The sequence below is a fragment of the Amblyomma maculatum genome, chromosome 8, assembly GCF_055883805.1.
Source record: "Amblyomma maculatum isolate TAMU_Amacu chromosome 8, ASM5588380v1, whole genome shotgun sequence".
NCBI lineage: Eukaryota > Metazoa > Arthropoda > Arachnida > Ixodida > Ixodidae > Amblyomma > Amblyomma maculatum.
This window is the reverse complement of record NC_139351.1, coordinates 88,645,318-88,671,218: the sequence shown is the minus strand read 5'-3', so window position 1 is coordinate 88,671,218 and position 25,901 is coordinate 88,645,318. Positions and strand designations below refer to the sequence as shown.

The following is a 25,901-nucleotide window of genomic DNA, read 5'->3' as shown; positions in this document are numbered from 1 at the left end:
CGTCCTTCACAGCCTGGGCGGCTATGGGATGTTAAACGTAATAAATCAAGCACATTTTAGAAAGGTTGAATGTTCACAATCCATGGTTTTGATCATCAGGGCAACTGCTAGCTGCTTAATAAATATGTTTGCAGCAAATGTGTTAAATACATTGATGTGCCTGTAGGTGAAGAAAACTTCCTAATACCAGCTGTTCTTTCTTTTATATTTTCAATTCAAAAGTGTTCATAAATACGAGTGAGAGCAAGATTTATAATCATTTGCACGAAGACACATACTAGGAACACCCACTGTGACGGCTTTGATGCTTGGCTGCTGGTCCTATTTGTTTAGATTTGAACCCTGTGCTGGCGGACATACTTTGGTGGAGGCAAAGCACATGAATGGTCGTGTGCTGTGCAGTGTCACTGCACATTAATAAACTCAACATTGTTTTAGATTAAAATGTGGAGCCCTCTGCTATGACGTCCATCATGCCCCATGCGTCACTTTGGCACATTAAAGCCCAGAATCCACGGTTCTCATTTTATAAACACCGTGTTTGTAGGTGACGATGTGGAAATATTAGAAATTTCTGAATATTGAATCAAATTTCCTCATATTCTGTTTGCTTACTGAGTCATATAGTTCATATGGAACTTTATTCGAACCGAATTGAGTATGGGTGCATATTTTTGGGTAATTGCTGGAAAATTCAAATATGGCATGTCATAGATTTCTTAGGATGATCTGGATCTTAGCTAGTTACTTCATGTCACAGGTGAAACAACAGGCATGAGGCTGTCGTGTTTTGCTTGACAATCGTTTTGATAAAATTAGAGGGTCTCTTAGATGTCTCTTAAGAGGAGAATGGCAAAAGCCTACCCTTCATATCCTATAATTTGCCTCCCATCATTAGCCTCTTGTCGGCATTCGTTGCAGTGCTACATATAATTATAATTGGTTTAAAAGAAAGGAAACGCGCAGTATCTGTCACACACTCTCCGGCAAGTGTGAGTTTGGACGGTACACCATCGCTCCTGTTGCGTGGCGTTCCTTGGCGCGCGTTCAAGTGTGGCATTGAAGATGGCAGGGACGCATCCCACCTTGGCCAATCAGAACGCCGAAAAAGCGGGACACACTTTGTCCACGACAGCATGAGCCATTAAAGGCTTTTGCCTTAAAAACAGACCTTAATCTCCGGTTGCCACATGATCAATCTGCAAGGGGGGAAGGGTCAGTGTTGCGGAGCAACCCATTCAGTGGCACTGTAACATTCATATGTGGCTGTTCTCTGAGGCTCTGGCTCATATGTAACTCTCTGCACTATTCTTCTGAGATGTAGTGCTAATTAGCATGCTGTCAGCAGCAGCGAAAGGCAATTTTTCTGTATGAATGAGCATTGCCCCTGGAATTCATCGCCGGCCACTACTCGGCAAAAGTGAAATTACGCAGAGCATCGCTATGGTCTCCAGTACAAGGCATCACCGAAACAGGGTTCCCTATTTTTATCACGTGCTTGCCCATAGGGGGCTGGAAATTGGAAGCTATATGTGCACATGCCTCTAGAAAGTTGGTTGCACGGTTTTCCGGTGCGCAGATTAGGCATGCAGCATACCTAATGACAGTTTGTTTATGATCGGAGCGAGCAAGACCATAGGAAAGATCAAATTACCTTCAGAGGGTCACGTGTTTTGTCGAAGCAGCTTAGCAATGTGCATCCTTCCTGTGAGTGAAGCTGAATGCACAGTTTTCCAGAACAGGCCTCAAAAACTGTATGTACCACTATGTCAGTTTTAAAGGGGGGATGAGGGTCTTGAAAATGTTTCCTTTATTTTTGAACATATCTTGTTGAAACTTCACATGCAAGTGCAGAACAGAATGCTGATTTTAAATATGCATTTACATTTCAAATATCTCAAATGAGCAAACAACAGCAATGTTTGCTCGAATTTTCTTCTAGATATGGACCGACTGTCACAGCAAATGAACAAGGAAAATTTACATTGTATAACCATGTTTCAGCCATGTATGACAGCACTGTAGATGTTTTTCATATCACGCTTCTAAGGTTGTTGTCTGTTTTGACGCCATCTCAAGTGAAGACTTGCAGTGGTATCGAGTTTTCTGTCCGTCAACGACGAAAGAGTACGTGTTCTCAACAAGAAAAAGCAGGCCTTGTTTTTTTTTGTCACAACGCATCCACAGCAGTGGCTACTGTGGGAGCGTTTCCTTGGTGTACCAAGCCTGTCGTACCCAGGACTTGCCTGGGCAAGTGCCCTTGTATGTTACTCATTATTCTGCTTCCGATGTGGACATAATTTCGAGCTGCGGACATAATTTCGAGCTGCCCGGAAACAGTTCTGGGCGGGCTAGCAAGAAGATTGCTGTTGTGTCGTTTGGCGGGAATAGCTTTTGACTGTCAGGCATAGCACTTTGCTTTTTCATACAGTTATCTGTCTTGTGCAAAGGTTTGCACAAGTAGCGAATATTCCCAAAAATATTCAAATCATTTTTTAATAAATGGTCCACATTCAGATTGGTTTTGAAAGGATAACAACTGCAGATTGGGCTAGTTGCTGTTGCTTCATAATGGTGGTTTAATAGCTTAAAACACACAGACCAAGAAAGAGACGAGACACACGAACCAGCGCTGAACTTGCGACTGATTTTTTATTATTGAGAGGAATCGCGTCATATATACGCACACAAACAATCAGTGCACATATGCAGTTTCAACAACTTCAAGAGTTGGTAAAAAGGAAAAAGTCTTTAAAAACATGAGTGCATCTGCAGAACTGCTACCCACTATACAGCATATTTATTTCCCAAAGATATAATAAGACAGAAGGTGTACTCAGCCACCTTTTACTTTTTCTGATAATGTGAAAAGCTTCAGCTACTTCTCTAGTGCGATAGTCAGGATGAACGAACAACATACCCATGTCATCAAAAAACGGCATGCATTTGCACGTAAAACAATGGTTCGCTAGGTTAGTTTCTTTTTGAACTAGTTAGCGTGCTCCATGAGCCACACATTACAGCAACGGCCAGTCTGGTCTATGTAGGTAATGCCACAAGACAGAATAACAAATAAAAATAAATAATAAAAAAATGTTGTAAGTTCAGCGCTGGTGCATGTGTCTCGTCTCTTTCTTGGTCTGTGTTTTGCGCTGTTAAACCACCATTCTGAAAAGATATTATTTGCGCACTCTGGTTAACAAGTGTGGGATAACCGCAGATTCTAAACTGTCAGTGAAGCCCCATGTTACCTTGAAAATATATCGCGTGAAACTTGCAATTAGCAAAGCTTGAATAATTTCAGTGTTGTTTATAGTAGTAGTTAACACCTGCCCTTGAGGCACAGGTCTATGCAAGGTATAATCCTTCTTTTCTATTGGCTTGATGTGGCTACAAGAAGGAATTTTTTTCTATGGAACTTGGAAAAAGTATGAAGCATTTAGTTTGTTATGATTGAATGTGTCTGAGTAGATATGCGCCTATGATTTTAAGGCCCGTACTCATGTGCGTTTTTCACATGCAGGGAATCTACGATGAGCTGCCATTCACCACAGACAACTTTGATGCAGCCAAGCAGCTTGATGAGGTAAGCGTGTGTAACCAGTTTTTCCTTCATGTGATTGTATGCGATTGTTTGTTATCCTTTCTTATCAGTTATATTTCAGGCAAAAATTTATTACACCACCAATTTCACATTTATCAGTGCCAAAAAAAGAAATAAGCCGTGTGTGTCACTATGTGATTGTAAACCCCACTTATCATTACAAAAAATAAGCATTCTCCTGTGTGTGAGAGAGAGAGTGAGTTACTATTGGCTTCCTACGAAATGGCTGGGGATAAAGTGTCCCTTATTTAGGGGAAGGGGGGGGGGGTGGATGGCTAATATTTTGTGTGTGTGTGTGTGTGTGTGTGTGTGTGTGTGTGTGTGTGTGTGTGTGTGTGTGTGTGTGTGTGTGTGTGTGTGTGTGTGTGTGTGTGTGTGTGTGTGTGTGTGTGTGTGTGTGTGTGTGTGTGTGTGTGTGTGTGTGTGTGGAAAAGAAACGTAATACCTGATTTAGTGTGATATGTAATATAATGCCCTCTGTAACATCCTTGATTGAGGGCCTTTAGCAGTATACTGGGTCAAAAGTAGAGGTGTGTGACTATTCGGAAATTCGAATAGTATCTGCTAATCGATTTGCACCGCACTTTCACTATTCGAGCGATTTGCGAGTAGTTCGAATGGTGAAAACGCGACTCGCTTTCCTCCTAAAGATTCAGTACTCACGAATACCTAGTTGACCTAACCAATTACCAAACGGCAGTGGACACATTTAGTAATTTCTGTTACGTGTTGCTGTTTGTGTTACTGGAGTTTCAGAATTCCTGCCGCCAACAGTGCTCTCAACCTGAAAACTAAGGCCACATGTGGTCAAGAAAGAAGGGTGGGACTGAAGCGCTGGGCTCAAAGCGCCTGCGCAACCGCATCTGCGTACGTGCAGCGCGCGCGGTTCGCGATAGCGTTTGTGTAGTTGGAAGCCCATCACGGCAGTCCGGCGTAATTGAATTGTCTACCAGCATTTAAGGACAACGCCGTAGCGCTGTCTTCGAAATATGGCGCGATCTCTGCTAACTCATCTGTGAAGTATAGACCGCGGCTTTTACTAAATTGTTAGTTTCACCTGGTGCATCTCGTTTTGAGTTTGCTCCATGTGCTTGATCAATTTTTTCTTGGATTTGTTGGGCTACGTATACAGCCATTGGCAGCGCTTTCCGGCTGTGGCCTTACCGGTGTGTGGGCTATGAGCATTCAGTTACTCTGTATAACATTTCATCCGGTGCTGGTCATCGTCAGCCATTCCCTGCGTGCTATTATACAGCGCGTGGGTTCAAAGAGAGCGTTTTCGCCCACCGAACGATCCGTTTCGTCAAAACACGGGAGGCGTCGGAGAACCTGCACCGCGAACCGCTGTCGCCTACGCGGCGATCCCCTTGTTCATCGTGTACCGCCATCCGTAGAGCATGCGAATACTGAGCAGCCCGTCTATCCTTGCCGCATTTCGTTCCTCAGTGCTCGTGTGTAGGCGGCATTTGCACCGTTCCCGCAGTCGCCGGCGCCGCTGTACAACAACAGCCTCTGCTTATATGAGCTCCGCTTCTCTCGGCTGTGGTCCCTTGGGCCCTACTTCGACCCCCCCCATCCCGGTTCGGCCTGTTGGTGTGGTGGTGGAGCGCCAGCTGGAGAAAATATATATCCGCCTGTGAGCACGCGTGGCAGAGAAGAGGCGGCGGTCTTGGTCTTTTTCCCCCTCCTCTCTCTCTTCCTGACCGTCGCACCCCCTTCCCCCATCAACTTCTTGAGAGTGGCGCCTTGGCAATGATGGGGGGGGGGGGGGGGGGGGTCTGCAAGGGCGAGCACCCCGTAATTTTGGGAGAGGAGGGGTGCCAACGGCGACTTGAGTAGCGGTGGCGGCGGTGATACCTCCCCCACCTTCCACCCTCATTCTCCTGACAACGGCTCCCTCTGTCTTGTGGCGCGCGGATGATGAAGTCTTTCCTGGAGCCCCTCATCCCCTCCGGCATCCTTTCTCTCTTGAGACCCCCCCCCCCCCCCCCCCCCGCTGCATTTTTCTTCTTGCGTTTTCATTTTCTGCGTGTTCTGTCGCTTCGCTTGGTTTTGGCTGTCTGGTTGGGCCCGTTTCGTTTCTTCTAGGGTTCTCTTTTCTGTTCGTCGTATCCTTTTCTTCGGAGGGAGCCGTCGGTTTCTTGAGGAACGCCGGGAATTCGTCTCTTGAGCGGAAGTAGTGTGCTGGTTCTCGCGCTTTCTTACACCGTGATTAGGTTCTTTCCGCCTGCTCCCGTCGTTTGCTTCAGCTTTACGTTTCAGCGTCTTGCTGTTTCTGCACTCTCCCGTTCATTTATCCCTCTCTCTCTCTCTCTCTCTCTCGCATTTCGGCTTCGTAGTTCAGGACACAGCAGGCATTCAGTAATGAGTGGAAGGGACCGGACAAGCGCAAGCAGCTCCCGACAAAGGCGCGCGGCCCTGTTTCTGCGAACCAGACGTTCGTCTCCGTGTTCCAAGTGCAAGAGAGAGCACGATAAGAGAAAAATAAAGTATACGAATGTTGCCAGGCAGTCACCTCTCTCGGCAGGATTTTATTGTCTGTCCCGAAGCCCATGAAGCCCGATTTGCTTTACAGCTTATTTTCACTTGACCCGCCGCGGTGGCGCAGTGGTTATGGCGCTGGACTGCTGCACCCAAGGATGCGGGAATCCCTGCCGTGCGGCGGCCGCTTTTTCGATGGAGACGAAGAGCAAGGCGTCCGTGGGCTGTGCGATGTTAGTGTACGCTTAAGAACCCCAGGTGGTCGAAACTCCGGAGCCCTCCACTACGGTGACTTTCGTAGCCTGAGTCGCTTTGGGACGTTTATCGCCAAAATATATTTAATGAGCCCCAGCATTGCTCAAGCAAAGAATGAACTATTGGCAGGAGGCAGGGAAGTAAAAAAGCTGTAGGATGATGGAAATTAAGGCTACCCCTCAAAGCCATCTCTCTATATCCAAAGCTGCTCCAAAATGCCCGAGCCTGCTTTCACCCGTCAACCTCCCTCCGCCATATTTACAAATGGACAAAATTGAGGTTGTGCTGCAGTCTGCGATCCCACGGTAGGCAAAAAGCAAGGGAGCGGCACTGGCACCAAGCTTGTTGAGGCGCATTGTTGTGGTCTAAAGGCGCCTTTTTTTTTTTTTTTTTTTTTTTTTTTTTGCAGACGAAATATCCATGTGGTCAGGAATTTATTATGCCATGGCATAGGATCAAAAGGGATCATGTAATACCCCATATCTGGGGGCTTTGATGTGTATTCTAAATGAGGAAAATAAAGTAGATATGCACAAGACAGGGAGCAGAAATGTCATGCCCATTAATCTGAACTCCAAATTTGTATCGCTGCTAGATCGCATCGAAGTGGCAGACTCGACATTTGAATCTATCAAGTCAAATTAGGTAAACGCATTAAGTGAGACTAGATGTTCACGTTTTTCGAAGGCCGTTTGTCTTGTCAGAGATAGTGGGAGGTTGGGAAGGCATTGAACTTGCATAAAAAGGAATCAGATTTTATATTTATATTTTTTTATATATTTTATATTTTATAGATTTTATATTTCAGAAAAAGAAAACTGCAGTTATCAAAGGTGTTTTATCTTAGAAACGTGCTCCAAAACGTAATTCAAATGCTCCAAAACTCTCGTTTCGTTGCCCCAAAGCTGCTCCAAAATGGCTCTACTACTGCTCCAAAATGCTCGAGGTTGCTTCCACCACAATATATTGCTCTCTTTCCACATTCAACCATTTAATACAACTTTTGATCGCTTCATGGGCTGTAGATTTAAGAACATCTTAAGGAGTATCCAAGATTAAAATATATTAAATTGTAATGAAAAATGTGTGTACTAAATGCCACCCGGCATTTAGCATGTACGTTTATCTCGCCCAGCCAACCTACCCTCTGCAGTTCGGGCTGACTTAGCCCGATAGCCGGTTTTCATTTCGGCAGGCCAACCCGACCCGACTTTGTCGGGCTCATGTATACCCCCTGATTGATCGTGCTTTCTCTATTTGTCCCCTGAATTTCTAGGATTTATCTCCTAGTGTTCAGCAATGTGAATCAGACGCAAACCGCGCGACCTGAAGGCTCCTGAACAAAACTATAGTTTTGTTCAGGAGCTTTCAGGTCGCGCGGTTTGCGTCTGATTATATAATCTGATAACAGTTATATATAGTCTGATAATAGTCTGATATATAGTCTGATAATAGTGTATACACTATTATCCGCGCTTATTTCCCTTTGCGAGTCCAGAGCTGTGAGGTAAACGTGATCGACATGTCGGCCCTACTAAAGGACATCGGTCTTATACGCGTTTCACTTTTATATCTGTTTTATTTTTTTCCTCGCCTGCTCAGATGGTGACTGCTCGGCGCGGCGACGATAAAGCGCGCATGACGAAAGTGAAGTCGTGTTTACCTTCGCCCGGCGAGAAGTATGTTTTGTTTGCGGAGTGGCGCCGGCGGTCCGCGGTAGGGGGGGGAGTTGTATTTTGCGGCTTCATTTTCCTATCCTTTCTTCTCTTTTTCTGCCGCTTTATACCACTGGCAGCTGCAGGCTTTGACGTCGAGGTTGACATCCGGCCAGAGGTGTCGTTCTTTTCCTACTGTAGGGCGGCTCGAGCAGTGTGCCGTGGAGCAAGTCGAATCAAATCTTATACACGCAGCTGCTTCGTTAGGGGCAAAGCGTTTTCAAGTCGAATCAAATCTTATACACGCAGCTGCTTCGTTAGGGGCAAAGCGTTTTTTGTATCTGAGCCGATCGCACGGCCAGAAGCTAGAGCGCAAGCGTATTCGGCTCTACACGAGTCCAAGTTGTTAGTGATGGCGGCAGTGGAGTTGTCACCTTGCCGTTCTTTCGCCCTTCTCCACTCCGAAACAAAGCGAGCGGTCACGATGAACGCTCCGGGTGCTCCGAGAGGTTTAACGTCTCAAGGCTCTGCGTGCGATATCAGAGACACCGTAACGGAGGGCTGCAGATTAATTTCGGTCAGGCGGAGTGGTCCAACGAGTACTTCACATTGCACAGCAGCGCGGGCGTGCTTTACGTTTTGCCTCCAGCGAAAGGCGGCAGCTATTCAAGCTCGGCATCTGAACGGCGGGAATTAACCCTGGCACATGCGTCTTTATTTTGTTGCTTATGCACAAGTTTTGAGAGGCACTCGCTTGCTTCGAGGTGTTCGCTTCCGATGAGTGCTTGGTGTGCGGCGGAAACGAACGCGCGACGGTGCGGTCTCCGAATCTCTTGCCGGTGACTTGTCGTAGACGTTCTTTAGCCGTTTATGTGCCTCCCGTACCTCTTTTCCCCGATTTACAACAAAGTGGCTGGATTGAGACTTAAGGACGTGTCATGCACAAGCGGGCGGCATTCGTCGACACTGGTGGGCGTTGTGCTCGCGCGCGGGTTTCGCAAGTCACTGCAGTCGACCCTCTCGCTGCTTTCTCTCCTGTATTTTTGTTTTCTTCCTTTCCCGCGGGCAATGACGGTAGAGCGCAAGCGTCATAAAGCGTGCGAAGCGCATCCGCAGTACGGTGGTAGTAGTAGTACCGTATCTCACTGGATGTACGCGACGATCAGCTGAATGCGAGTCCCTTGTGCCCCTCTTACCTCGAACCGCGCCCCTCTCCGAGCACGGAGCGTCGTTCAGCGGCGACTAGGTGAATGTACTGCTGCTGCAAACACAAGCGGACCCTTGTTGAAGTAACTCCCCCGCTTCTCGCGCTCGAGTCGCGACGTCGTGACCCTCCGTATGTCTCAACGTGTCGCAGTGTGTACGTCTCGCCGGTGCGCACGTAGTCGGAAAGGCTGTAGGTACTTTTCATTTCGAATTCGTCTGTGGGGCGTCGACGCTGTGTGTACGTTCCGTTCACGGAGGAGAGAAGGGGGGGGGGGGGTGCTTACTTCCCTCCCTCATGTTCGTTCCTTCCTTAAGCCATCCTCCTATGTCTCCTTTCGGTTTAATAAAACAAACGCTGGTCATTGAGGGTCGTCGCGGAGACGGCGATGCTATCGCCGGCGGGCGACGAGACGGCGGATCTTTCTGCGTTAGGCTTATCTGCGGCAGGCTCCTCTCTGAAAGGGAAGAAACAAGAGGTCGTCTCTGTTACCTGCCCTCCGAGCATCGGTATGTTATTACAGCCTGTATAGGTATGTTTCGGGAACTCGGGGCGTAGTACTGTGCGCGCTAAACTCTGTCGCGTGTTTGCGCGCGCGCGCATCGCACAGAGGACAAATAGAAAGGTATGCCTGCATCGCCAGGGTATCGCGTTCTGGTCGCAAAAGATTGATATCACTTCCATTGGAACCGGAGTTTTATAAGCTGACACAAATATAAACGAACACAGGTGGCGCCGCCGCCGGTCGATTTCGCAAGTGTCGACACCGATTTTTTGGACACGGATCTTGGAGGCTACGCTGCTGCACTGTTCACATCAGAGCTGTGGTATACCCGTCTTTTTCTAGGCGAATACGTTGCGAGTTTGCATCTACTGGCGTGAATATTTGTAGACAACGATTTTCTAAACGATAAGTACGTTTCTGCTACCGGACGAACGCCAACATGTCTATAGAAAGAGCCGGGGAATCCGTTCATACCACATTAATTGGGTGGGATAGAAAATCCACCGAATCACGAGCTCTCCGGCTGTTCGGATGCCTGTATCATCGAGGCGAATGTAGCTCCCATTCTGGTCAGCGCGAGTGTTTATTGCATTTTTAGCTATCGCAGGAGACGCTGTGAGAGAGATGTGGGTCCTTAGGTGAGACCGGCGTTCCGTGCGCTGAGCCCGCATACACGGTCAAACACACATCCTTTGAGGTGAGTGATAGCGATGCGTCCTACCGCCCCCTGTCCCTCCCTCCCCGCGCTGAGCACGTGGAAGCATGCGAGTTCGAATCCAGGCCATGGCTGCCGCGTTTAGATGACGCTGAAACGCTTGCTGCAACGGGGACTAGCTGAGAGTGCTCAGCGGGCAGCAGTATGCACTGAAAACTCCGCCCACAATTCAGTATTTTGTTAGGAATAAAAGTTCCCTCCTCTTCCTTTTCCCTTCATTATACATCGTCCCTCATGGTCATGCGCAGCTGAACACCGGCTCGCATAATACATCTTTCTTTTCCCCTTCACTGTCTCTCTCTCTCTTTCTTTTTAATTTACTACTCAGTCGCCCTGCCTGTTTGTCCTTTTTTTTTCCTCTGGATGAGGCTACGCTGCGTCGCGCGTCGCCCTCGTCTATTCTCGACCGTCTGTAGCTGCGAACTGCCACTTTGGATATGGCCCACTCAGATTTGCTAAAGGACGGGGGGGATATCGTGCTAGAGTGTGAGTGAAAAACGTTTATTTCTTATATGGCGATTACATAATGAGGGACGAGGAGTGGTACCCTCAGTCCAGGGTCCCAATAGCCCTCGCTGCTGCTTCAGCCCGGCGAACGAGCAGACGCTGGTCCTCCAGGTCGGGTGCGCGAAGGGCATTCTCCCAGTCCGCCTCACTTGGCGTGAGTATACGAGGGGCCGCTTGAATAGCTTGGCACTGGCCACCCTGTATACGCAGTGCCTGGTGTCATCGACGGTACCGGAATCATGGAAGAATGCAAACATTATCCTCATTCATAAGAAAGGGGACGTGACACGACGACGTCCATCCACCGCCTTCCTCAAAGCGTGTTCCTCCAGCAAGCAGCAAGAAGAAATCGTTCGCACAAAAATGGAGGTCTACTCTCCCTCAAGAGCTGGGCGTCTTCTACGTTTTACTTTTTTTTCCCCGCTCTTTTCCGTCCTGTGCGTTCGCAGCTGGGCTTGGCTCACGACGAGGAGGACGTGATGTGACCACACAACTGCTCGTTTCGTTCGCTGGCTGCTTGCCTTAGCGCGGCCTTGTTGTTTATTTCTGCCGTGACCGTCTCTGCGGATTTCTGCTTTCTTCGTCTTTTTGCCGGCTTATTCTTCTCGTGGCTTCCTCGGAAAAGCGAAGCCTCGAACGCGATGTGACTGTTTTCCGACGGCGAAGGGAGTTTCGAGACGTCCTGCATTTTCCTCACCTTTCTCAAGCGCGTATGCTCCCAGGAATAACCTAATAACAATAATAATAATAATGGTAATATTTCATTCCCATTCTTGGCTAACAGGTGTCGAAGTGCTGTTTGCTTGCCACGGTCGGCTACAGCTCAAGAAAGAAACGACAAATGCCCCGCGGACTTTCGGTCTCCGCACCGCATGTTCTTGTGGTTAGGTAATGTTATCGCTCTCTTGGCGAATTTACTCTCGCAGCGTGTTTGTTCGAGGACCTGATATCGTATTCCTTGGCTCTTTTCACTTTTTTTTTCGCGGAAATGTCGCGACGACTCCAGCCGGTCAAAACTTCAAAATTTTTTTATCTTCAAAACTATGACGCTCCCTCTTTTTCTTTCCAGGAATTGTAGCTCAAGCCGCGGTATCGTTGGTGGGGTATTCTTCTCGGACCGTAGCGCATGTCCCCGCCTGTTCCCATTACACAGAAGTCCGAACGGTCGTTTATTTACTTATTTATTTTTTCGAGCGTCGCGTCTCTCCTATCGCCCGGCTCGGTTTCAGAACTGCACTGCCGAGGCCGCAACAAAACGTTCCGGCCTCCGGTATGTACGGGACGGCTCAGCCAGAGTGTGAAAGTGCGGCTCAAGAATGGGAATAGGAATTTGCTTCAGCTCAATGTCTGTTTGTTGCTGCCGCTGCTTTTGTTGCTACTGCTCCGCCGCTTGTTCGACAAGAGTCGGCGGTTACTCTTCTTTTTCTTCGCCATTCCTCCCTTCCTTCGATGATCATCTCCCCTTTCAAACACTCTCTTTGTGGCAACATTCTTTATGCATTCCGTCCGCACTGGCACACCCCGCTCAGGGAGGGAGGGGGGAGCACGCAAATGATATCCACTCCGCCACCGCCTCAACATCGCTACCTTTCGGACGGTCGTTCTTCGATGTACGCTTGGCGAGCCGCCCTCGCTCGCAGGTTCGGTCCGAAGCCTTTTCTGCGTCTTTTTTCTTTCGCCGGTCCGCTTACAACGCTACCCGCTGCTTCTCTGTCGCCTCCTCTCCCAAATTTCGCACCTCCGTACACGGCAGCCTGCGTTCCCTTCTTCTGTGCCTTGCTGGCGGCTGCAGGGCCGAAGAACCGCCGTGTCCGGCGCGCCGCCGGACCTGTCTTCCCTCCGCACACTCCTCTACACCCGCCTCCTCCCGGAGTCCGCTACCCCGCTGTGTATGCATGTACCACCTCCTTGCTCACCTCCATCTCTGTTCCTCGACGCCTGTGAGTCCCTCCGCCCTTCTCGCGTGAAGACCGGTATAAAAGGAGAGAAGGATGCGGCGGAATAAGGCGTGTGTGTGTGTGCGTGTGGGCAGGGGGGGGGGGGGGGGGTTCAGCTTGATTCTTGCCGGACTTGACGAACCCCCCCCCCCCCCTCCCAACCGGCCAGTAGGAAACAGAGACTATCCTCTTTTCTTCCTTCATACTTCCATCTCATTTTCATCCTCTCTGACCTCCCTTGTGGAGTCAAACTTTAGAACCTCCTTTCCTACATGCCAGAGTTTACAAAAATTACAAAAGGACGCATTGCCGGAGGGAGGTGTGTATTTGGGAGAGAAGGTACGTGTTTTGGAGCTGAGGGGGGGAGGGGGGGGGGTGAGCTGTGGTGGCTGCACTGCTGGACGGTGGGAGGTAGAGGTAGTGGGGGCCGGAGTTTTTCATCCACGCCGAGCCTCCGCTTGCCGTAGCTCCCGGCGGCATTCAAGAGCTGCGGCTCTTCTCCTCTCATCTGTCCGCCCGCTCCTTCTCCTTCGAAATGAAAAACACAGAAAGGCAAGGAAGGGACGCGCGGCGCATCTTTTTACGACCCTCCTCAGCGCCTTCCTTCCTACAGTGCTGGTACTTGGCTCTTCCATATGCTGGTCTGGCGCGAAGTGCCGCTCGGCTTCTATCGCGGCACCGCCGTCTGACCCCTACCGCATCCGCACCCCCCCCCCCCCCCCCCTCCTCCTACCCGCGTTGGAAAAGAAAATCAAATAAAAACTGCCTCTCCTTTTGGTCGTCTTGCAAGCGTGGCGTATGCATGGTCGGGAGTGTTTTTTTGACCTCCTTTATTTCTTTGTGTCGCGTTTGAAGTTTCCCTGCTTTCTTCTTTCGTTCGTGGCGGCGAGTTGTGCGAAAGGAGCAAGGCTTACTTTGATGTCTTCAGCGCCTGCGCGGTTCGCCGCAACGTGGCCGTTGGAAAGAAGATGGAGAAGGTGGAGAGGGGCTCCTTTTGAAGACGCGGAGACGAACACAACCGCAATCTTTGTCCGCTCTCTTCTCTCGGTGTGGCGAATTCGTCGTCGCCCGAAGCGCACGGGCTGGCTTCTTTTAGGCCTCCGCCCGCTTCTCCTCGTTCCTTTTTGACCGGAGATTATTTATTGTACCTCTCTGTCTGGAGGCCCACTCTACAGCGTCGTCGTATTCGTGTGCGCCCGCTTGCACCTTTCTTTGCTTGGTTTATTCATCTTTTTTCCCGGGGGGGGGGGGGGGGGGTACTTGGCGGACGCAAAGCCCACTGGCCGACGCCGGTGGCTCAAGTTTATGGCCCGCAGTTAGCTTCAGCCTGTTTTCGCTCTGCTGGGATTCGCTTGCCAGCTTCTACGTTTTCTTTTTCTGTCCATTTTGGGTGTTTTCTCCGACGAACGTAGCCGTTGTTGGCTGCCTTTTCTCTCTCTCTCTCTCTCTCTCTCTCTCTCTCTCTCTCCCTCCCTCCCTCCCTACCTGCTTTCGAGGCGTCCCCTATGGTACCTTCTCGTAACCGTTGCTCGCCTGCTTCTTCTCACCTTTTTACCAGTCAACCCTTTTGTGTGGGATTGTCCGTTTGTTTTTGCTTAATCGGTTATTCATGGCTGCGATTGTGCTCAGGTACGCGGTTGCGTCAGTTTCTCGCTGCATCAACTCTTCCCACTTCATCCTGCTTTGTTGACACTTTGGTCTAAATGGGGAGAGCGCCGTCGAAGTTTGTTTCGCGTTCACCCCCCGTGGATCCAAAAATCAGGGATGGTGTTGAAAGTGCTTGTGCGGTCGATACTGCGCACCTTCTCGAAGGCATCTGCTCTGAAAGCTGAACATCGAGCAAGTCAGGTCAGTAAGGAGTAGAATTGATTTAAAGGCGCAGTATTTTTCGCACTTCTATCTGTAGACACCTGAACCGCGCCGTAAGGGAAGGGAGGACGTTGGGAGAGAGAAGAGGTGCCGTAGTGGAGGGCTGCGGATGATTTCGACCGCCTTGGGGATCTTCGCACAGCACAGGGACGCCTCTTCCTTTCGCCTCCATCGAAACGCAGCCGCCGGCGGTCGGGATCGAACTCGGGTACTCCGGCAGAGTAGTCGGGCATCTTAACCACTGCGCCACCGCGGCGGCGCCAACTCAGGTCGCTGGCATACATGGCAAAATTACTTTTGAAAAGGAATTAAATTGCATTACTAATTACTTTGCTGAAAATCACAGAAAAGTAATTAAATTACGTTACTCATTACTGCTCCCCAAAAGTAATGAAATTACATTACAATTACTTCTACTGAGTAATTCAATTACATTCAAATTACTCTCTAGTTTCCATAAATGCAAAAACTAAGTAAAGCTATTAAACAAAACAACAACTTGTTCTCCAGAGCATTCTAGTTGACTATGTTCTGCTAAATTCTGTCTCCTTTTGCCAATCCGTTACGCTGGCTTCGGATTGCAGCACGTCGTTCCTGCTTTCGCGCACTCTACTTTGTTGTCTATTGAAGGAGTGGTGGCGCACTTTAGTAAAAGTAATTTCGAGAGGAATTAATTACTTTGCTGCGAAATTACTGCCAAAAAGTAATTCACTACATTACTAAATTACCAAACTGAAAAAGTAATTCATTACATTACAAATTACCGGAAAAGGTAATGAAATTACAGTAATTGCATTACTGTAATTCAATTACTGCCATGTCTGGTCGCTGGGCAGCGATTCGGGCTCTTTTGCAGGATTTCTGCGCCAGAACCTGGCAAGTCCTCAGAAGTGGTGGGCACTAGACCGCAATCTTGATTTCTGATTTTATTTCGGCGCTTCATGAGTGTGATGGAGGAGCTTCTGAGTTCAGAGGTAGGCGAGAAACTGTGCACACGGTGTAGCCGCGACAAGGAGAGAGAGAGAGAAAAAAAAAAAGGTTGCTAGCGGACCTATAAAGGCTTCGACAGGTCTCTCTCACAAGGTGAGGGTGTCAAGCAAAGCGCAGCGCTCTTAGAGTCCTCTGACGGCGGTTTAGCTGGCGGTGAAAATATCGAACTGAAATGTTATGGGAGGGTTTTCAAGATCGGTAAGCGAGGCTCGAATGGCCGGGACTCCAGTCGTGGTGACGTCTGGCAGTTCGTTCGATGGTAACTGATCTTCTGGCGATGCCATCTCGGCAGACCGAGGTTACTGTGCGAGTGCCCTCTTCACCCGTGTGGAATGCGGCGTCAGTGTAAACAAAAACAAACAAAAAACGCTTGCTTAACGGTTCAATGGAGGCCTTGTGGAAATTTTCGTAGCGTCGTCAACGCTGAGCATGCCTGTTTGGATCCATACGCCTGGGTAAAGGCTCGACGTCAGCAACAATAAATTTCTAAAACAGCTTGAGACTGGAGGTCGGATTCAGGTGAGTCTCCGTTTGTGAGGAGGAGTCGCTTGCCTTGGTACGCATAGTAATGTATATGTCGCAGAAGATCAGTGCTTATCCCGAGAGCTTCGTTGTACAGGTTTTCAATCTTAAGAAGTTATCTTACCTGCGCGTGGGGACAAATTTCTGCCGGCTTTTCCGTTCTTCCGAAGCTAGCCTATGCTTTTTTTTCTTACGCGCTGATCATTTCTTCAACTCGTGGGATGGGCGAATGACTATGTGAATGGGAAAAAGCGCGCAGAACGAATGAAGCGCTGGATTTCTGTGGACAAAAATTGGGCTATCTCTTCTTTGCCCTCGTTCGTTCTCCCCTTTTGTTCCCTAACTCGATATCGGGACGGTGTAGGGTTGCGCGGTTTCAGTAGGACAGACCATGCTTTCCTCACGACGGCCGCTAACCCCCGTCCACTAACTGAGAGCGCCGTAGCGCTCTGAATGTTCTTTGACATACGCACAGTAGTTGACAGAAAGGCTCCATTGACGTGGTTTGGAGGAGGGTGGTCCAGCTTAGCGCAAGAGGAACAAGCACTTGAAAGTAGGCGCGTGACGGACGCCATGTCCTCTCTTCCGAATCGCTGTCTTACCAACTGGCCCAAACTTTCACATTACTCGAGCTGAGTTAACGTAACGTAACAATCGACTGATTCATTGCGGGGCGTTTGTTCACCGTGAGAGGTCGGGGTTGGAGGCGGCGGACAATTGATCTGTCCACGGTTTTATAAGGTCGTGCACTTGCTGTCGCCGTGGGCAGGTGGCTCTTAAATGCGAATACATTTGTAATAGGCGCAGCGATCGAAACGCCGCGGGTGGCGCATCCACGCATCTCTCTCCATCCTTTCCCGCTCTCTCAATTGGGAACCCGCACCGAACGTGTTCCATCGTACACGGGCGGGTGCGCGAATCCTTGCTCACGAACGACGACCACCTCCAAGCAAGCGAGCAACTCTTTTCCGTTTCCCACGCGTGTATCGCATTCGTTTCTTTCCGCCGGTTCATCTATCCGCAGCCTCGTGCAAAGAGTCGGGCCGAAAAACGCAAAAATAAATAAATAAATAAATAAAATGGAGGAAGGAAAGAACAGAATCTACCGCGGCGGAATTCCTAATAGAGGGCGAGCTGACTCGTAGCGCGTACCTACGTACCAGCCTGCCTCCACCTGCCTGCCTCCTGGGGGAAACTGCTTCGTTCGAGACTTTTTTTAATTTTTATTTTTTATTGCGGCGGCAGCTACTACTCCATTGGACTAATCTTGGCGTTGCGCGCGCGACGACTGCGACGCCGGTGCCTTTGTGTTTATAACTCGTTCCCTCCCCCTTTCGCGCGCGCTCCGCGCTGAAATTGCTCTCGGACGATCCTCGTTCCGTGGCGGCGACGGTGGCGGCTTGGTAGAGGCGGCCGTTGCCTGCCTCTCTTTGGAGGAGAGCTCCGAAGGCGCGCATTAGTCGCGCTTGATTGCCGCTGCAGTGGCGGGACTGTGCGGAGACGGAACGGGGCCTCGCTTGCGTTGTATGCCCGCTCTCTCTGGATCTTCGTGGAGGGAGAGAAGTGGGAAGAAGGGTAGGGTTTAGATCTTTGCCGGCCGGGGCCCGCGCGACGGCAACGACTGCTGTGGTGCTGTTGCTGCTGTTGCGGCCGTCGCCGCGTCGGCAGCAGCTGTGACCGTCTGGTTGCGGCATGCGCGGCGCGCGCTGCACTTTGGAGACGATGGTTCTTCGACCCCCGTTCCCCATCCCCTAGTCTTTTACGTCTTCATGGCGCTCGACACGACGCCGCTTGTGTGGTGGGCCCCTCGGAAGGAAATAATAATAAAAAGGTGTAATGGCACGAAAGCTGCCGGTGTCGTGACCGCGGTCCGCCCCTCAACCCCCTTTTTATCTCTCTTTGCCCGTGCGCTATTATGCGGCTTCAGCTCTCGCTTCAGAGCTCGTACTTCTCCGTGCTGCCTTTCTCTCCGCCTCTACTTTTACACCGCGGTGTCGCGTCTTTTTGGCGTCTTGTGCTTTTTGTCTTCTCCTCCCCCTCGCGGCTTGCTTTTGTCGTCCGCCCTGCATGCCGGTTGTGCGTGCGAGTCGGTTCAAGCGCCTGAAGACGGGCTGTTAAGATTGCCTCTGCTCAATCGCGTTATTTTGAGACTCTTAAAAGGGTTTGAACACCTCATGGTAGGAGGATAACGTTTTGCATCATTAGGCGCGTACACCGAAAAAAAAAAACCCCCCCAAAAAAACCGTCTTGTTTGTCGTAAAACTCTCTTAAGGACGTCGCCACTGGCCGCGAGAACGATCCGTTACATTATTGAGTGTGTCTTGGGGTTAAATCAGCTTTTTTTTTTTTCTTTGCGCGCTTGTCCTATACATAAACACATTGGCGATCCTCAATAACGACATAGTTGAGTGATCGTTTTTTTTTTTTTTTTTTTTTCCAACCGCAAGTTTGCCTGCTTCATACGACTGTATTGTTCAAAAAGGCGCCCCGGCTGAAAAAAAAAAAGGGGGGGGGGGGGGGGGGGTAACTGGCACTCATGTGGGGGTCAGCGGCGTCGTTTAGCGTAGTTCCAAGGGGCTGCGTTGCGTGTGTTGTACGGGGTTTTATTACAGCAGCTGGCTGGGATATATGGGGGGGGGGGGGGGGGGATTTTAATACACACCGTACGCCCGCCAGGCGCCTCCACTGGCGGCGCTGCTAGGGCTTCCTAGGTATTGAGGGCCTTTAATCCTAGGCGCTGCGTTCAGCACCACCAGTGACCCACGCGCGATTTATTAAAACGAAAATAAACAAAAAAAAGAGGAAAGAATGTTGTCAGCCGCGGCAATTGCTATCTAATAAATCAAGAACCCGAGCTGTGTGGCTGGCAGAGAGGAAAGGGACAGGAAAAGGGTTGCGAGGAGGCGGGCAGCGGGAGCTTTGCACACAATATACACGTTGGAAAAGGTAAGCTTGTTGTTGTTGTTGTGGCTGTAGGAAGAAGGAAAAGAAAATGCACGGGCCTGCCACTGGCTCTGCAGCTGAGCCACCTCCGCCGCCTCGTGCAGGCAGAAGAGGAAATAGAGAAGAAAGAAAAGGAAGAGTGAGAGAAAGACGCGCGCCGCAACAACAGCCGCCGTCCTCCACCGAAGCGGTGGAGGGTGCAATGACGGCCTACAACAGACAAAAATTCGGTGGCAGGTCAGCCCCCGCCGCAAGCGGCGGTGACCCACCTGTCCCAGCCCCATATTAAGCGAGTTCGCGTCGCTCCCGCGCAAGTATCCAAGCGGTGTCAAAAAAAAAAAAAAAAAAAAAAAACGACTGCGTGCAAGTACAGAGCTTCTGCATTGCAGGGGTGCCTGACCCTTTTGTTTTCGAAAATTCACCCGAGATCGAGTGTCGAATAAGAGAGATACCTTTTACTTGGAGAGACAGAGAGCCCTGCCTTGCAGAGAAAGCGATTTAGAGATTGGAGTAGAGTAGCCAATTGTTTGGTTTTTCACAACCTTAAAAAGAAGGGGGAAATCGAGGATTTACACCGCAGTAAATATAACCACGACAGCAGAACTAGTTGCAACGCAGGCGTCTTTAATTTCTGCTCCCAATGTCGGGTCGGAAAACCGTTCAACTTGTACGTTGCATAGAAACATCTCGAGCCGAGAGAATAACCTATTTACCTTCCTATGAGCAACAACAACGCACTTCCACATTTTGCCACCACGCCTCCATACATGTGATCAGGAACTAAAAACGTCCCGTATTATCGGGAGTGAACAAGGTTGTGCTTGTTTGTGGGCTGGAATCGGGTCTTTACTGTTCTTCATGCTAGTTTCGAACACCCTGGCATCGTAGATGTTGAATAGTGGGACTGTAGGAGACGTTTTTCACTTTGCTGCGAGTACATTGTAGATACAGGAGATTTCCTACACTGGTGTAGCTGGTGTAGGTTAAACAAACGGCGCTTTTGTGACACGACCGAGTGAAGTAAATGCCGCGAGATTACGCGAGATCGCTTTTTCTCTCTGTCTTCCTGTGTGGAGTGCTGTCGTCCACACGCTTTCAAGACAGTGTCAAACTTTGCGGGGTTTCGAGGGATTGTGTGAGACTGAAAATGCCTCGGGGAAGCTATCTGGGCGCTGTGCCCTAAACAGTTCTCTCCTACGAAGCAGGCCAACGCGGTCTCGGCACCATGCAATCACAATCGTGGAACAGCGCTGGCCGAAAGCCGAAAGCAGCGGTCCGCGACTGTTTAGGTGGTTCTGGACTGTTGCGCGGTGTTGGCTCGTGTTGTGTCGCGGAGAGGGAGGGGGGTACACTATTAATACTGGCGGCGCGCGCGCACGCTCAGGACGCCTCCGGAATGGCGGAGTGGATGGAAGAAGCCGGGAGAGGGCGGAAGGGATTTAGCGCCGCGCCTGGCGTCATCGTTAATTCCTAATGACGGCCGGAGGAGGTGCGGGAAGTCGTAATTAAGCGGGACCCTCTCCTGTTCGTTCTTCTCCGAAGAGGGAATTGCATTGCGCGTGTGAAAGGGAGGGGGGGATAACCCCCCCCCCCCCCCCCCCCCCCTCCTTTTTCCAGCCTGCTGCCGACTACTGCCGACTTGGTGGCTCCTCCTGCCGCCGGACCGGGCGTAATTAATGGGCCGCTGAGAAAGATGCGGCGTCGACCGCTGCCCGGCGCTGCGGGCGTTCCATCGCGGCCGCGGCCTCTCTTCCCTTGATGCGCGCTGTGTACGTCCGTGCGGCAGGGAGAGAGGAAGGTGGCACAAATGATGGCTGTTGTTTTGGAGGCGCCAGGTTTTTGTCTTCTTTCCTTTCGTTTTACACTTCCCCGTCTGAGATCTCCCTCGGTTGATTTTCCGGAAGAGTTCATGCCCATTATACTGAAGACTGTATAATTGCCACCGGGGAGTACTGTCCGCTTTATTTTGCGTTAATTGCAGCATTTTTTTTTTTTTTTTTTTGCTGATCGTAGGCACCCCGTTCCCATGTTACACCTATGAAAACTCGGTTGCTCTTGATCCTATGCAGATATCTGGTCGTCACTCTGGTTTATGGTGAGGTTTACACGGTGTCCAAGTCTTGGAGTTCGCGGGGAAATTTTACACGCCGCCGTGATAGTACGTAGTCTCCGGTGACTTGCAAGTGCTTAGCACGCGTCCCGTGCTTAAAACAGCAGTTTCAGTGAAGTTTTTATTTCTTTTTTTTCCCTGTGACTGGGGGTTCGTGTGTTCTCTGTTCGTTGCTACACAATCCACTACGTTTTTCGTCTTTGCGGTGGTCAAGGAATTTGTCTTATATAGCCGAGCAAAACATTGGAAAGCGAGCCTGGGCTGTTAATATAGCTCGCTTGACAACCTGGCTCAGGTTTTTAATGCTATTTTGTTTACACCTATAGGTATAAAAACATCGGAAGACAGCAACAGCCATCGTCAGGGACCCAAACCAACGACTTCCTAATGAGGCGATGAGCGGAGCATTCTCAAGATCATTGCACGACCTGCGACGCGGCGGCGTACGCTTGAAAACTGTCGATGTTACATCGTACCTTGCGAGTTTAGCTTTAATCTCGCAGTGCTCGCCTCATATGTTACTTCACGCTGATCGTCTTGCTTCTGTTGCGTGCTTAGTGCTTCGCTCTTTTAAATATTTTCCTTAGCTTCACGCGGTCAAACCCAACCTAGAACGTTGTGGCTTGCATGACCTTGAGGTTGGCATAGCGTAGCAACAGCTCTCCCACAACAGGTCATACTGACGGACATTTGCCACCAGGGTGACATTTGACCGGTGAGTATCAATGTCAACTGTAGATGTCGCCCCTATAGACGAGCGTCTTACTGACGTCAGCTGTCACTCGTTTTAGCTGCGGTTTTAGCTCCGTTTAGCCTACGTTAAAACCCTGCCGCTTTTTCGACTCGCTCTCTTTTTGGCCGGCTGTCTGGCGGTCTCAGGTTTTTTTTATAGCCGCCTGCGTTCGCACTAACGAATCCCTCATTGGAAGCCCATTCTCCGCGCGGTCTCGAAGCCGCGAGCCGCCACTCCGTAGAAGAAAAATAAAGGGAAGGGGGGGGGGGGGGGGGGGGGACAGTTGGTATGAAAGGATAAGAAAGAAGAAAGAAAGGGCGAAGAAATAAAGAATGCAAATCCCCTCCCCCCTCGTTCTCGTAAGCGCTGCGTCCGCCTCGAGTCGACCCCTGAATAGGGGGGCTAATGTGTCCGCAGAATAGCCGCCACCTTTTCCTGGCCCTTTACCGAGGCCGCCGTTTCTCGGACAGTGTCGGAAGGGGCATGTGTGTAGGCGATCCTCCCGTGAACCGGTGACAAAATGAAGGGGAAAAAATTTTTGAAGCAAAAGACAGGGGCCTGCTATCACGTGACTCCGGGCCGCTGGAGCAAATGATTTGTTAACGGTGTTGATTGGCAGATGTCCGTGGCAATGGGTATGGTTTCGGAGCTGAATAACGACACGTTGCATGATGCACCCATCTTGCGACATTTTGCTGTGCACCCTCTATTTACGGAATCTGGTAGACCGGAGAATGTCTTGAAGCGCCAGGCTAGAGTTGACGCTTCTGGCTGTCGGTCAGTTAGGACATATATTATGGTGGGGTTGCCCCCAAATGTAGAGCTGTCGGTCAGTTAGGACATATATTATGGTGGGGTTGCCCCCAAATGTAGAATAATACGCCTCTGCCCGTGCCACGAGGTATGACGGGCTCTTCAGTTAGGACATATTTTATGGTGAGGCTACAAAAAAAAAAAAAAAAAAAAAAAAAAACATAAAATAATGTGCCTCTGCCCGTGCCACTAGGTATAACGGGCTGTGGATTATGTCATCTCGCTGCCAGGATCACTGTCGGCGGCAAGCTAAACTTTCTCCGTCATAATTTCCCTATACCCCCTCCACGGCAGTGAGCCTTCCTATATAATAAAGGGCTTTCAACTCGAGCTGTCTAACGAGCGACTTTCAACTCAAAATCGCGTTGTCTTCGAGAGCTCGGACTTGGCTGCCAGCCGTGTCGACTCATCCGCTCCTTGAGCCACCCGCCTCAAGCTCGGATTCCAATGCCAACCTCTGGTCAAACGGCTTTTGTGTAGGCTGTGCCGGCGCCAGCGAGAATACTGTTCACGGAAGCTCAGCGGAACAAGGAAAAGACAAACGAGCCCGCGTTTTTCTCTCCCATTGCTATGGTTCCATTTCTTCCGAGCAGCCGCTTCCCACTCGCTGAGACGGGGGTGCCGTCGAAGCTAACAACTACTTCTAACACCGTGAAGCTAACGTTGGTTTTGGGAGCGCTGACCCCTCAGAGACGACCGCCGCGTACAGTCAAGAACTGGAAAAGCCGTCTCTGTTAATTGGGAAAGTGCTTTAAGAGACGACACCCTCTGTCGCTTGCCGCGCGAATATTGTCGGTCGGCTTATGAGTCTCCCGAGGCAACCCGCCCTTCCCGACGAGCACGACGGAGCGCGTTGAGCAGCGGATAATAGGCGCATTCAGCATTGTGCTTACCAGAATCGCTTACCCCGTTTCGCACGCCTTGAGTGCGTTTGAGGAGCTTGTCCAGCTCCGTGTCTGGGAAGAATGAGGGGTGCCATTGGCGGGCGTCTACATGGATGGAACCACGGCGTAGATGCGCCGGGCGCAGCAGCCGCTGCTATGAGACATCGTTTGCATGCATGGCTACACGTCGAATTTTTCGCGATGGTGCTGCCACCTACGTAAGCCCTGGGACTCGGCCACTTTTCCGGTTGCAACGGTTCCCGGTTTCTCGCCAGATCATTCTCCCAGCTGTGCTGCAACGCTGTCGCAGCCTTGTCAACGCCGTCGCAGCCATGTCAACGCCGTCGCAGCCATGTTAACGCCGCTACTGGGAGCGGCCTTTCCTCAAGTACTTTCATTCAACCCTGTGACGCCCGGCGATATATACTATATGCAACAGAGCGCAAAAGAATGTGAATAATGTTTATGCCTGCTCGCAAAATTACGTGGATTGCTAGCATTCTTGAAGTCTAAGTCGTCTGCGACGTATTTATGAACGAGGGGCTGAAGTGAAACAGATGCGGGAGGCTCTACACAAAATCTACGCAAAAGTTAAGCTTAAACTGGTGAACACCCTGGGATATTTGTTGTCGTGATGCTGCATTTGCAAAGATGATGGAGCAGTTTTGAATTCCGCTCTATACTTCCTGCATATTTGCGCGTGTTTTGTGACTTTTAGGCGTTCGGAAATTACAAAAATTAGCGCATGTCAGTTACCGGCTAATTAAAATTTTCCGGTTTAATCTTCCAGTGTTGACATTCCTGTGATAGACGGGCGGGCGTTTAGTGATGAAATCCTGGAACTCCGGTGAGGGAGTGAGTGGAAGACATTAGTCCGAAGACTTCCTTTTAAGTCGAAGGATTCGTTTGCTTTGGACTGCACTTACTACACCGATGCGGTTTCTCCGCAGCCGTCGACGTCGTGTCTCCGGACTCACGTTGAACGAGCGGTGGCGTGTCGCATATTTCGTTCCCCCATTGTCGACCACGCCGGCGTCATCGGATCATGTCGTCCATCCCCGCCGCCGGATGTCCTTTGCCGGTGTAATAGTATATATAAGGCGGCGGAATGTCTGCCGTCACCACGACGCCCCCGTCTGCAGAGACAGGACGCGGGCTCGTGTTAAGGGGACAACAAAGCAGCGAAATAGAAATAGGGCGGGCAAGCGAACAGTACACTGCACCGACAGCAACCGATGCCGGCGACCGTGGCGGCGTGCGGCGGCGACAATGGGCGGCTCGCGCTTTGGGCCGCGGAATAAGAAGCCTAGGTTTCGCTTTCCGCCTGTCCCGCACGCAAAACACAAAACTCGAGGACACTGTCGGTGACTGTCGGCGCTGGGACGGGGGAAAAGGGACACTGGTGACACCTTCCGTTGGCCGTACCGCCGCGACCTGATATTTTTTTTTTTCTCCTTGACAGGCGGGGGCGGCCGTCACTGGGCGGATGCCTAGGTCTCCGTCCATATGCTTGCCCGCATACGCATGTCTATTGTGCTTGTCTGTTGTGTTAGGTGTCGTATTGCTTGAAAACAATGGGTTGATGCTTCCTTTCAAGAACGCTAAAGCTCCGTCGTCTTGTTTTTTGGCCAACCCTGTTTGGATTTTTTTAACTCGTAAATAAGATGGAAACTGTCGTGGATTGGATTGTCTGTGCAGTTGCATCGAGCGCGTTTTTTTTTTCTTTTTTTTTTTCGGTTAAGCGATGTTTGGGGCTCGAGAAGTCAAGTCGCTAATTGTTGTCCGCGGCGACGCGCACGCCCGCTTTCGAATCGCGGCAGTTCTCGCGCCGATTCGCGCGTTTATTTATTTATTTATTTTTTCCCACGGTTCGTGTGCTGCCCTTCGTCTCCGTTTGCACGGATCCTAGTAGCAGACATGGCAGTAATTGAATTACAGTAATGAAATTACTGTAATTTAAATACTTTTACCGGTAATTTGTAATGTAATGAATTACTTTTTCGGCTTGGTAATTTAGTAATGTAGTGAATTACTTTTTGGTGGTAATTTCGCATCAAAGTAATTAATTCTTCTCGAAATTACTTTTACTCAAGTGTGCCATCACTTCTTCAATAGACAACAAAGTAGAGTGCACGAAAGCAGGAAACGACGTGCTGCAATCCGAAGCCAGCGTA

At 50.1% G+C, this 25,901-nt stretch overlaps 1 protein-coding gene across 1 annotated transcript in view; it reads left to right on the top strand.

The window, feature by feature from the left end:
• The window catches only part of LOC146181730 (VWFA and cache domain-containing protein 1), a 71,949-nt gene that overhangs the window by 3,350 nt on the left and 42,698 nt on the right, over positions 1–25,901 (top strand). The window contains exon 2 of the mRNA XM_084576733.1: positions 3,524–3,586. Coding sequence (XP_084432859.1) covers positions 3,524–3,586 — 63 coding nt within the window. The remainder of the gene's footprint in view (positions 1–3,523; positions 3,587–25,901) is intronic.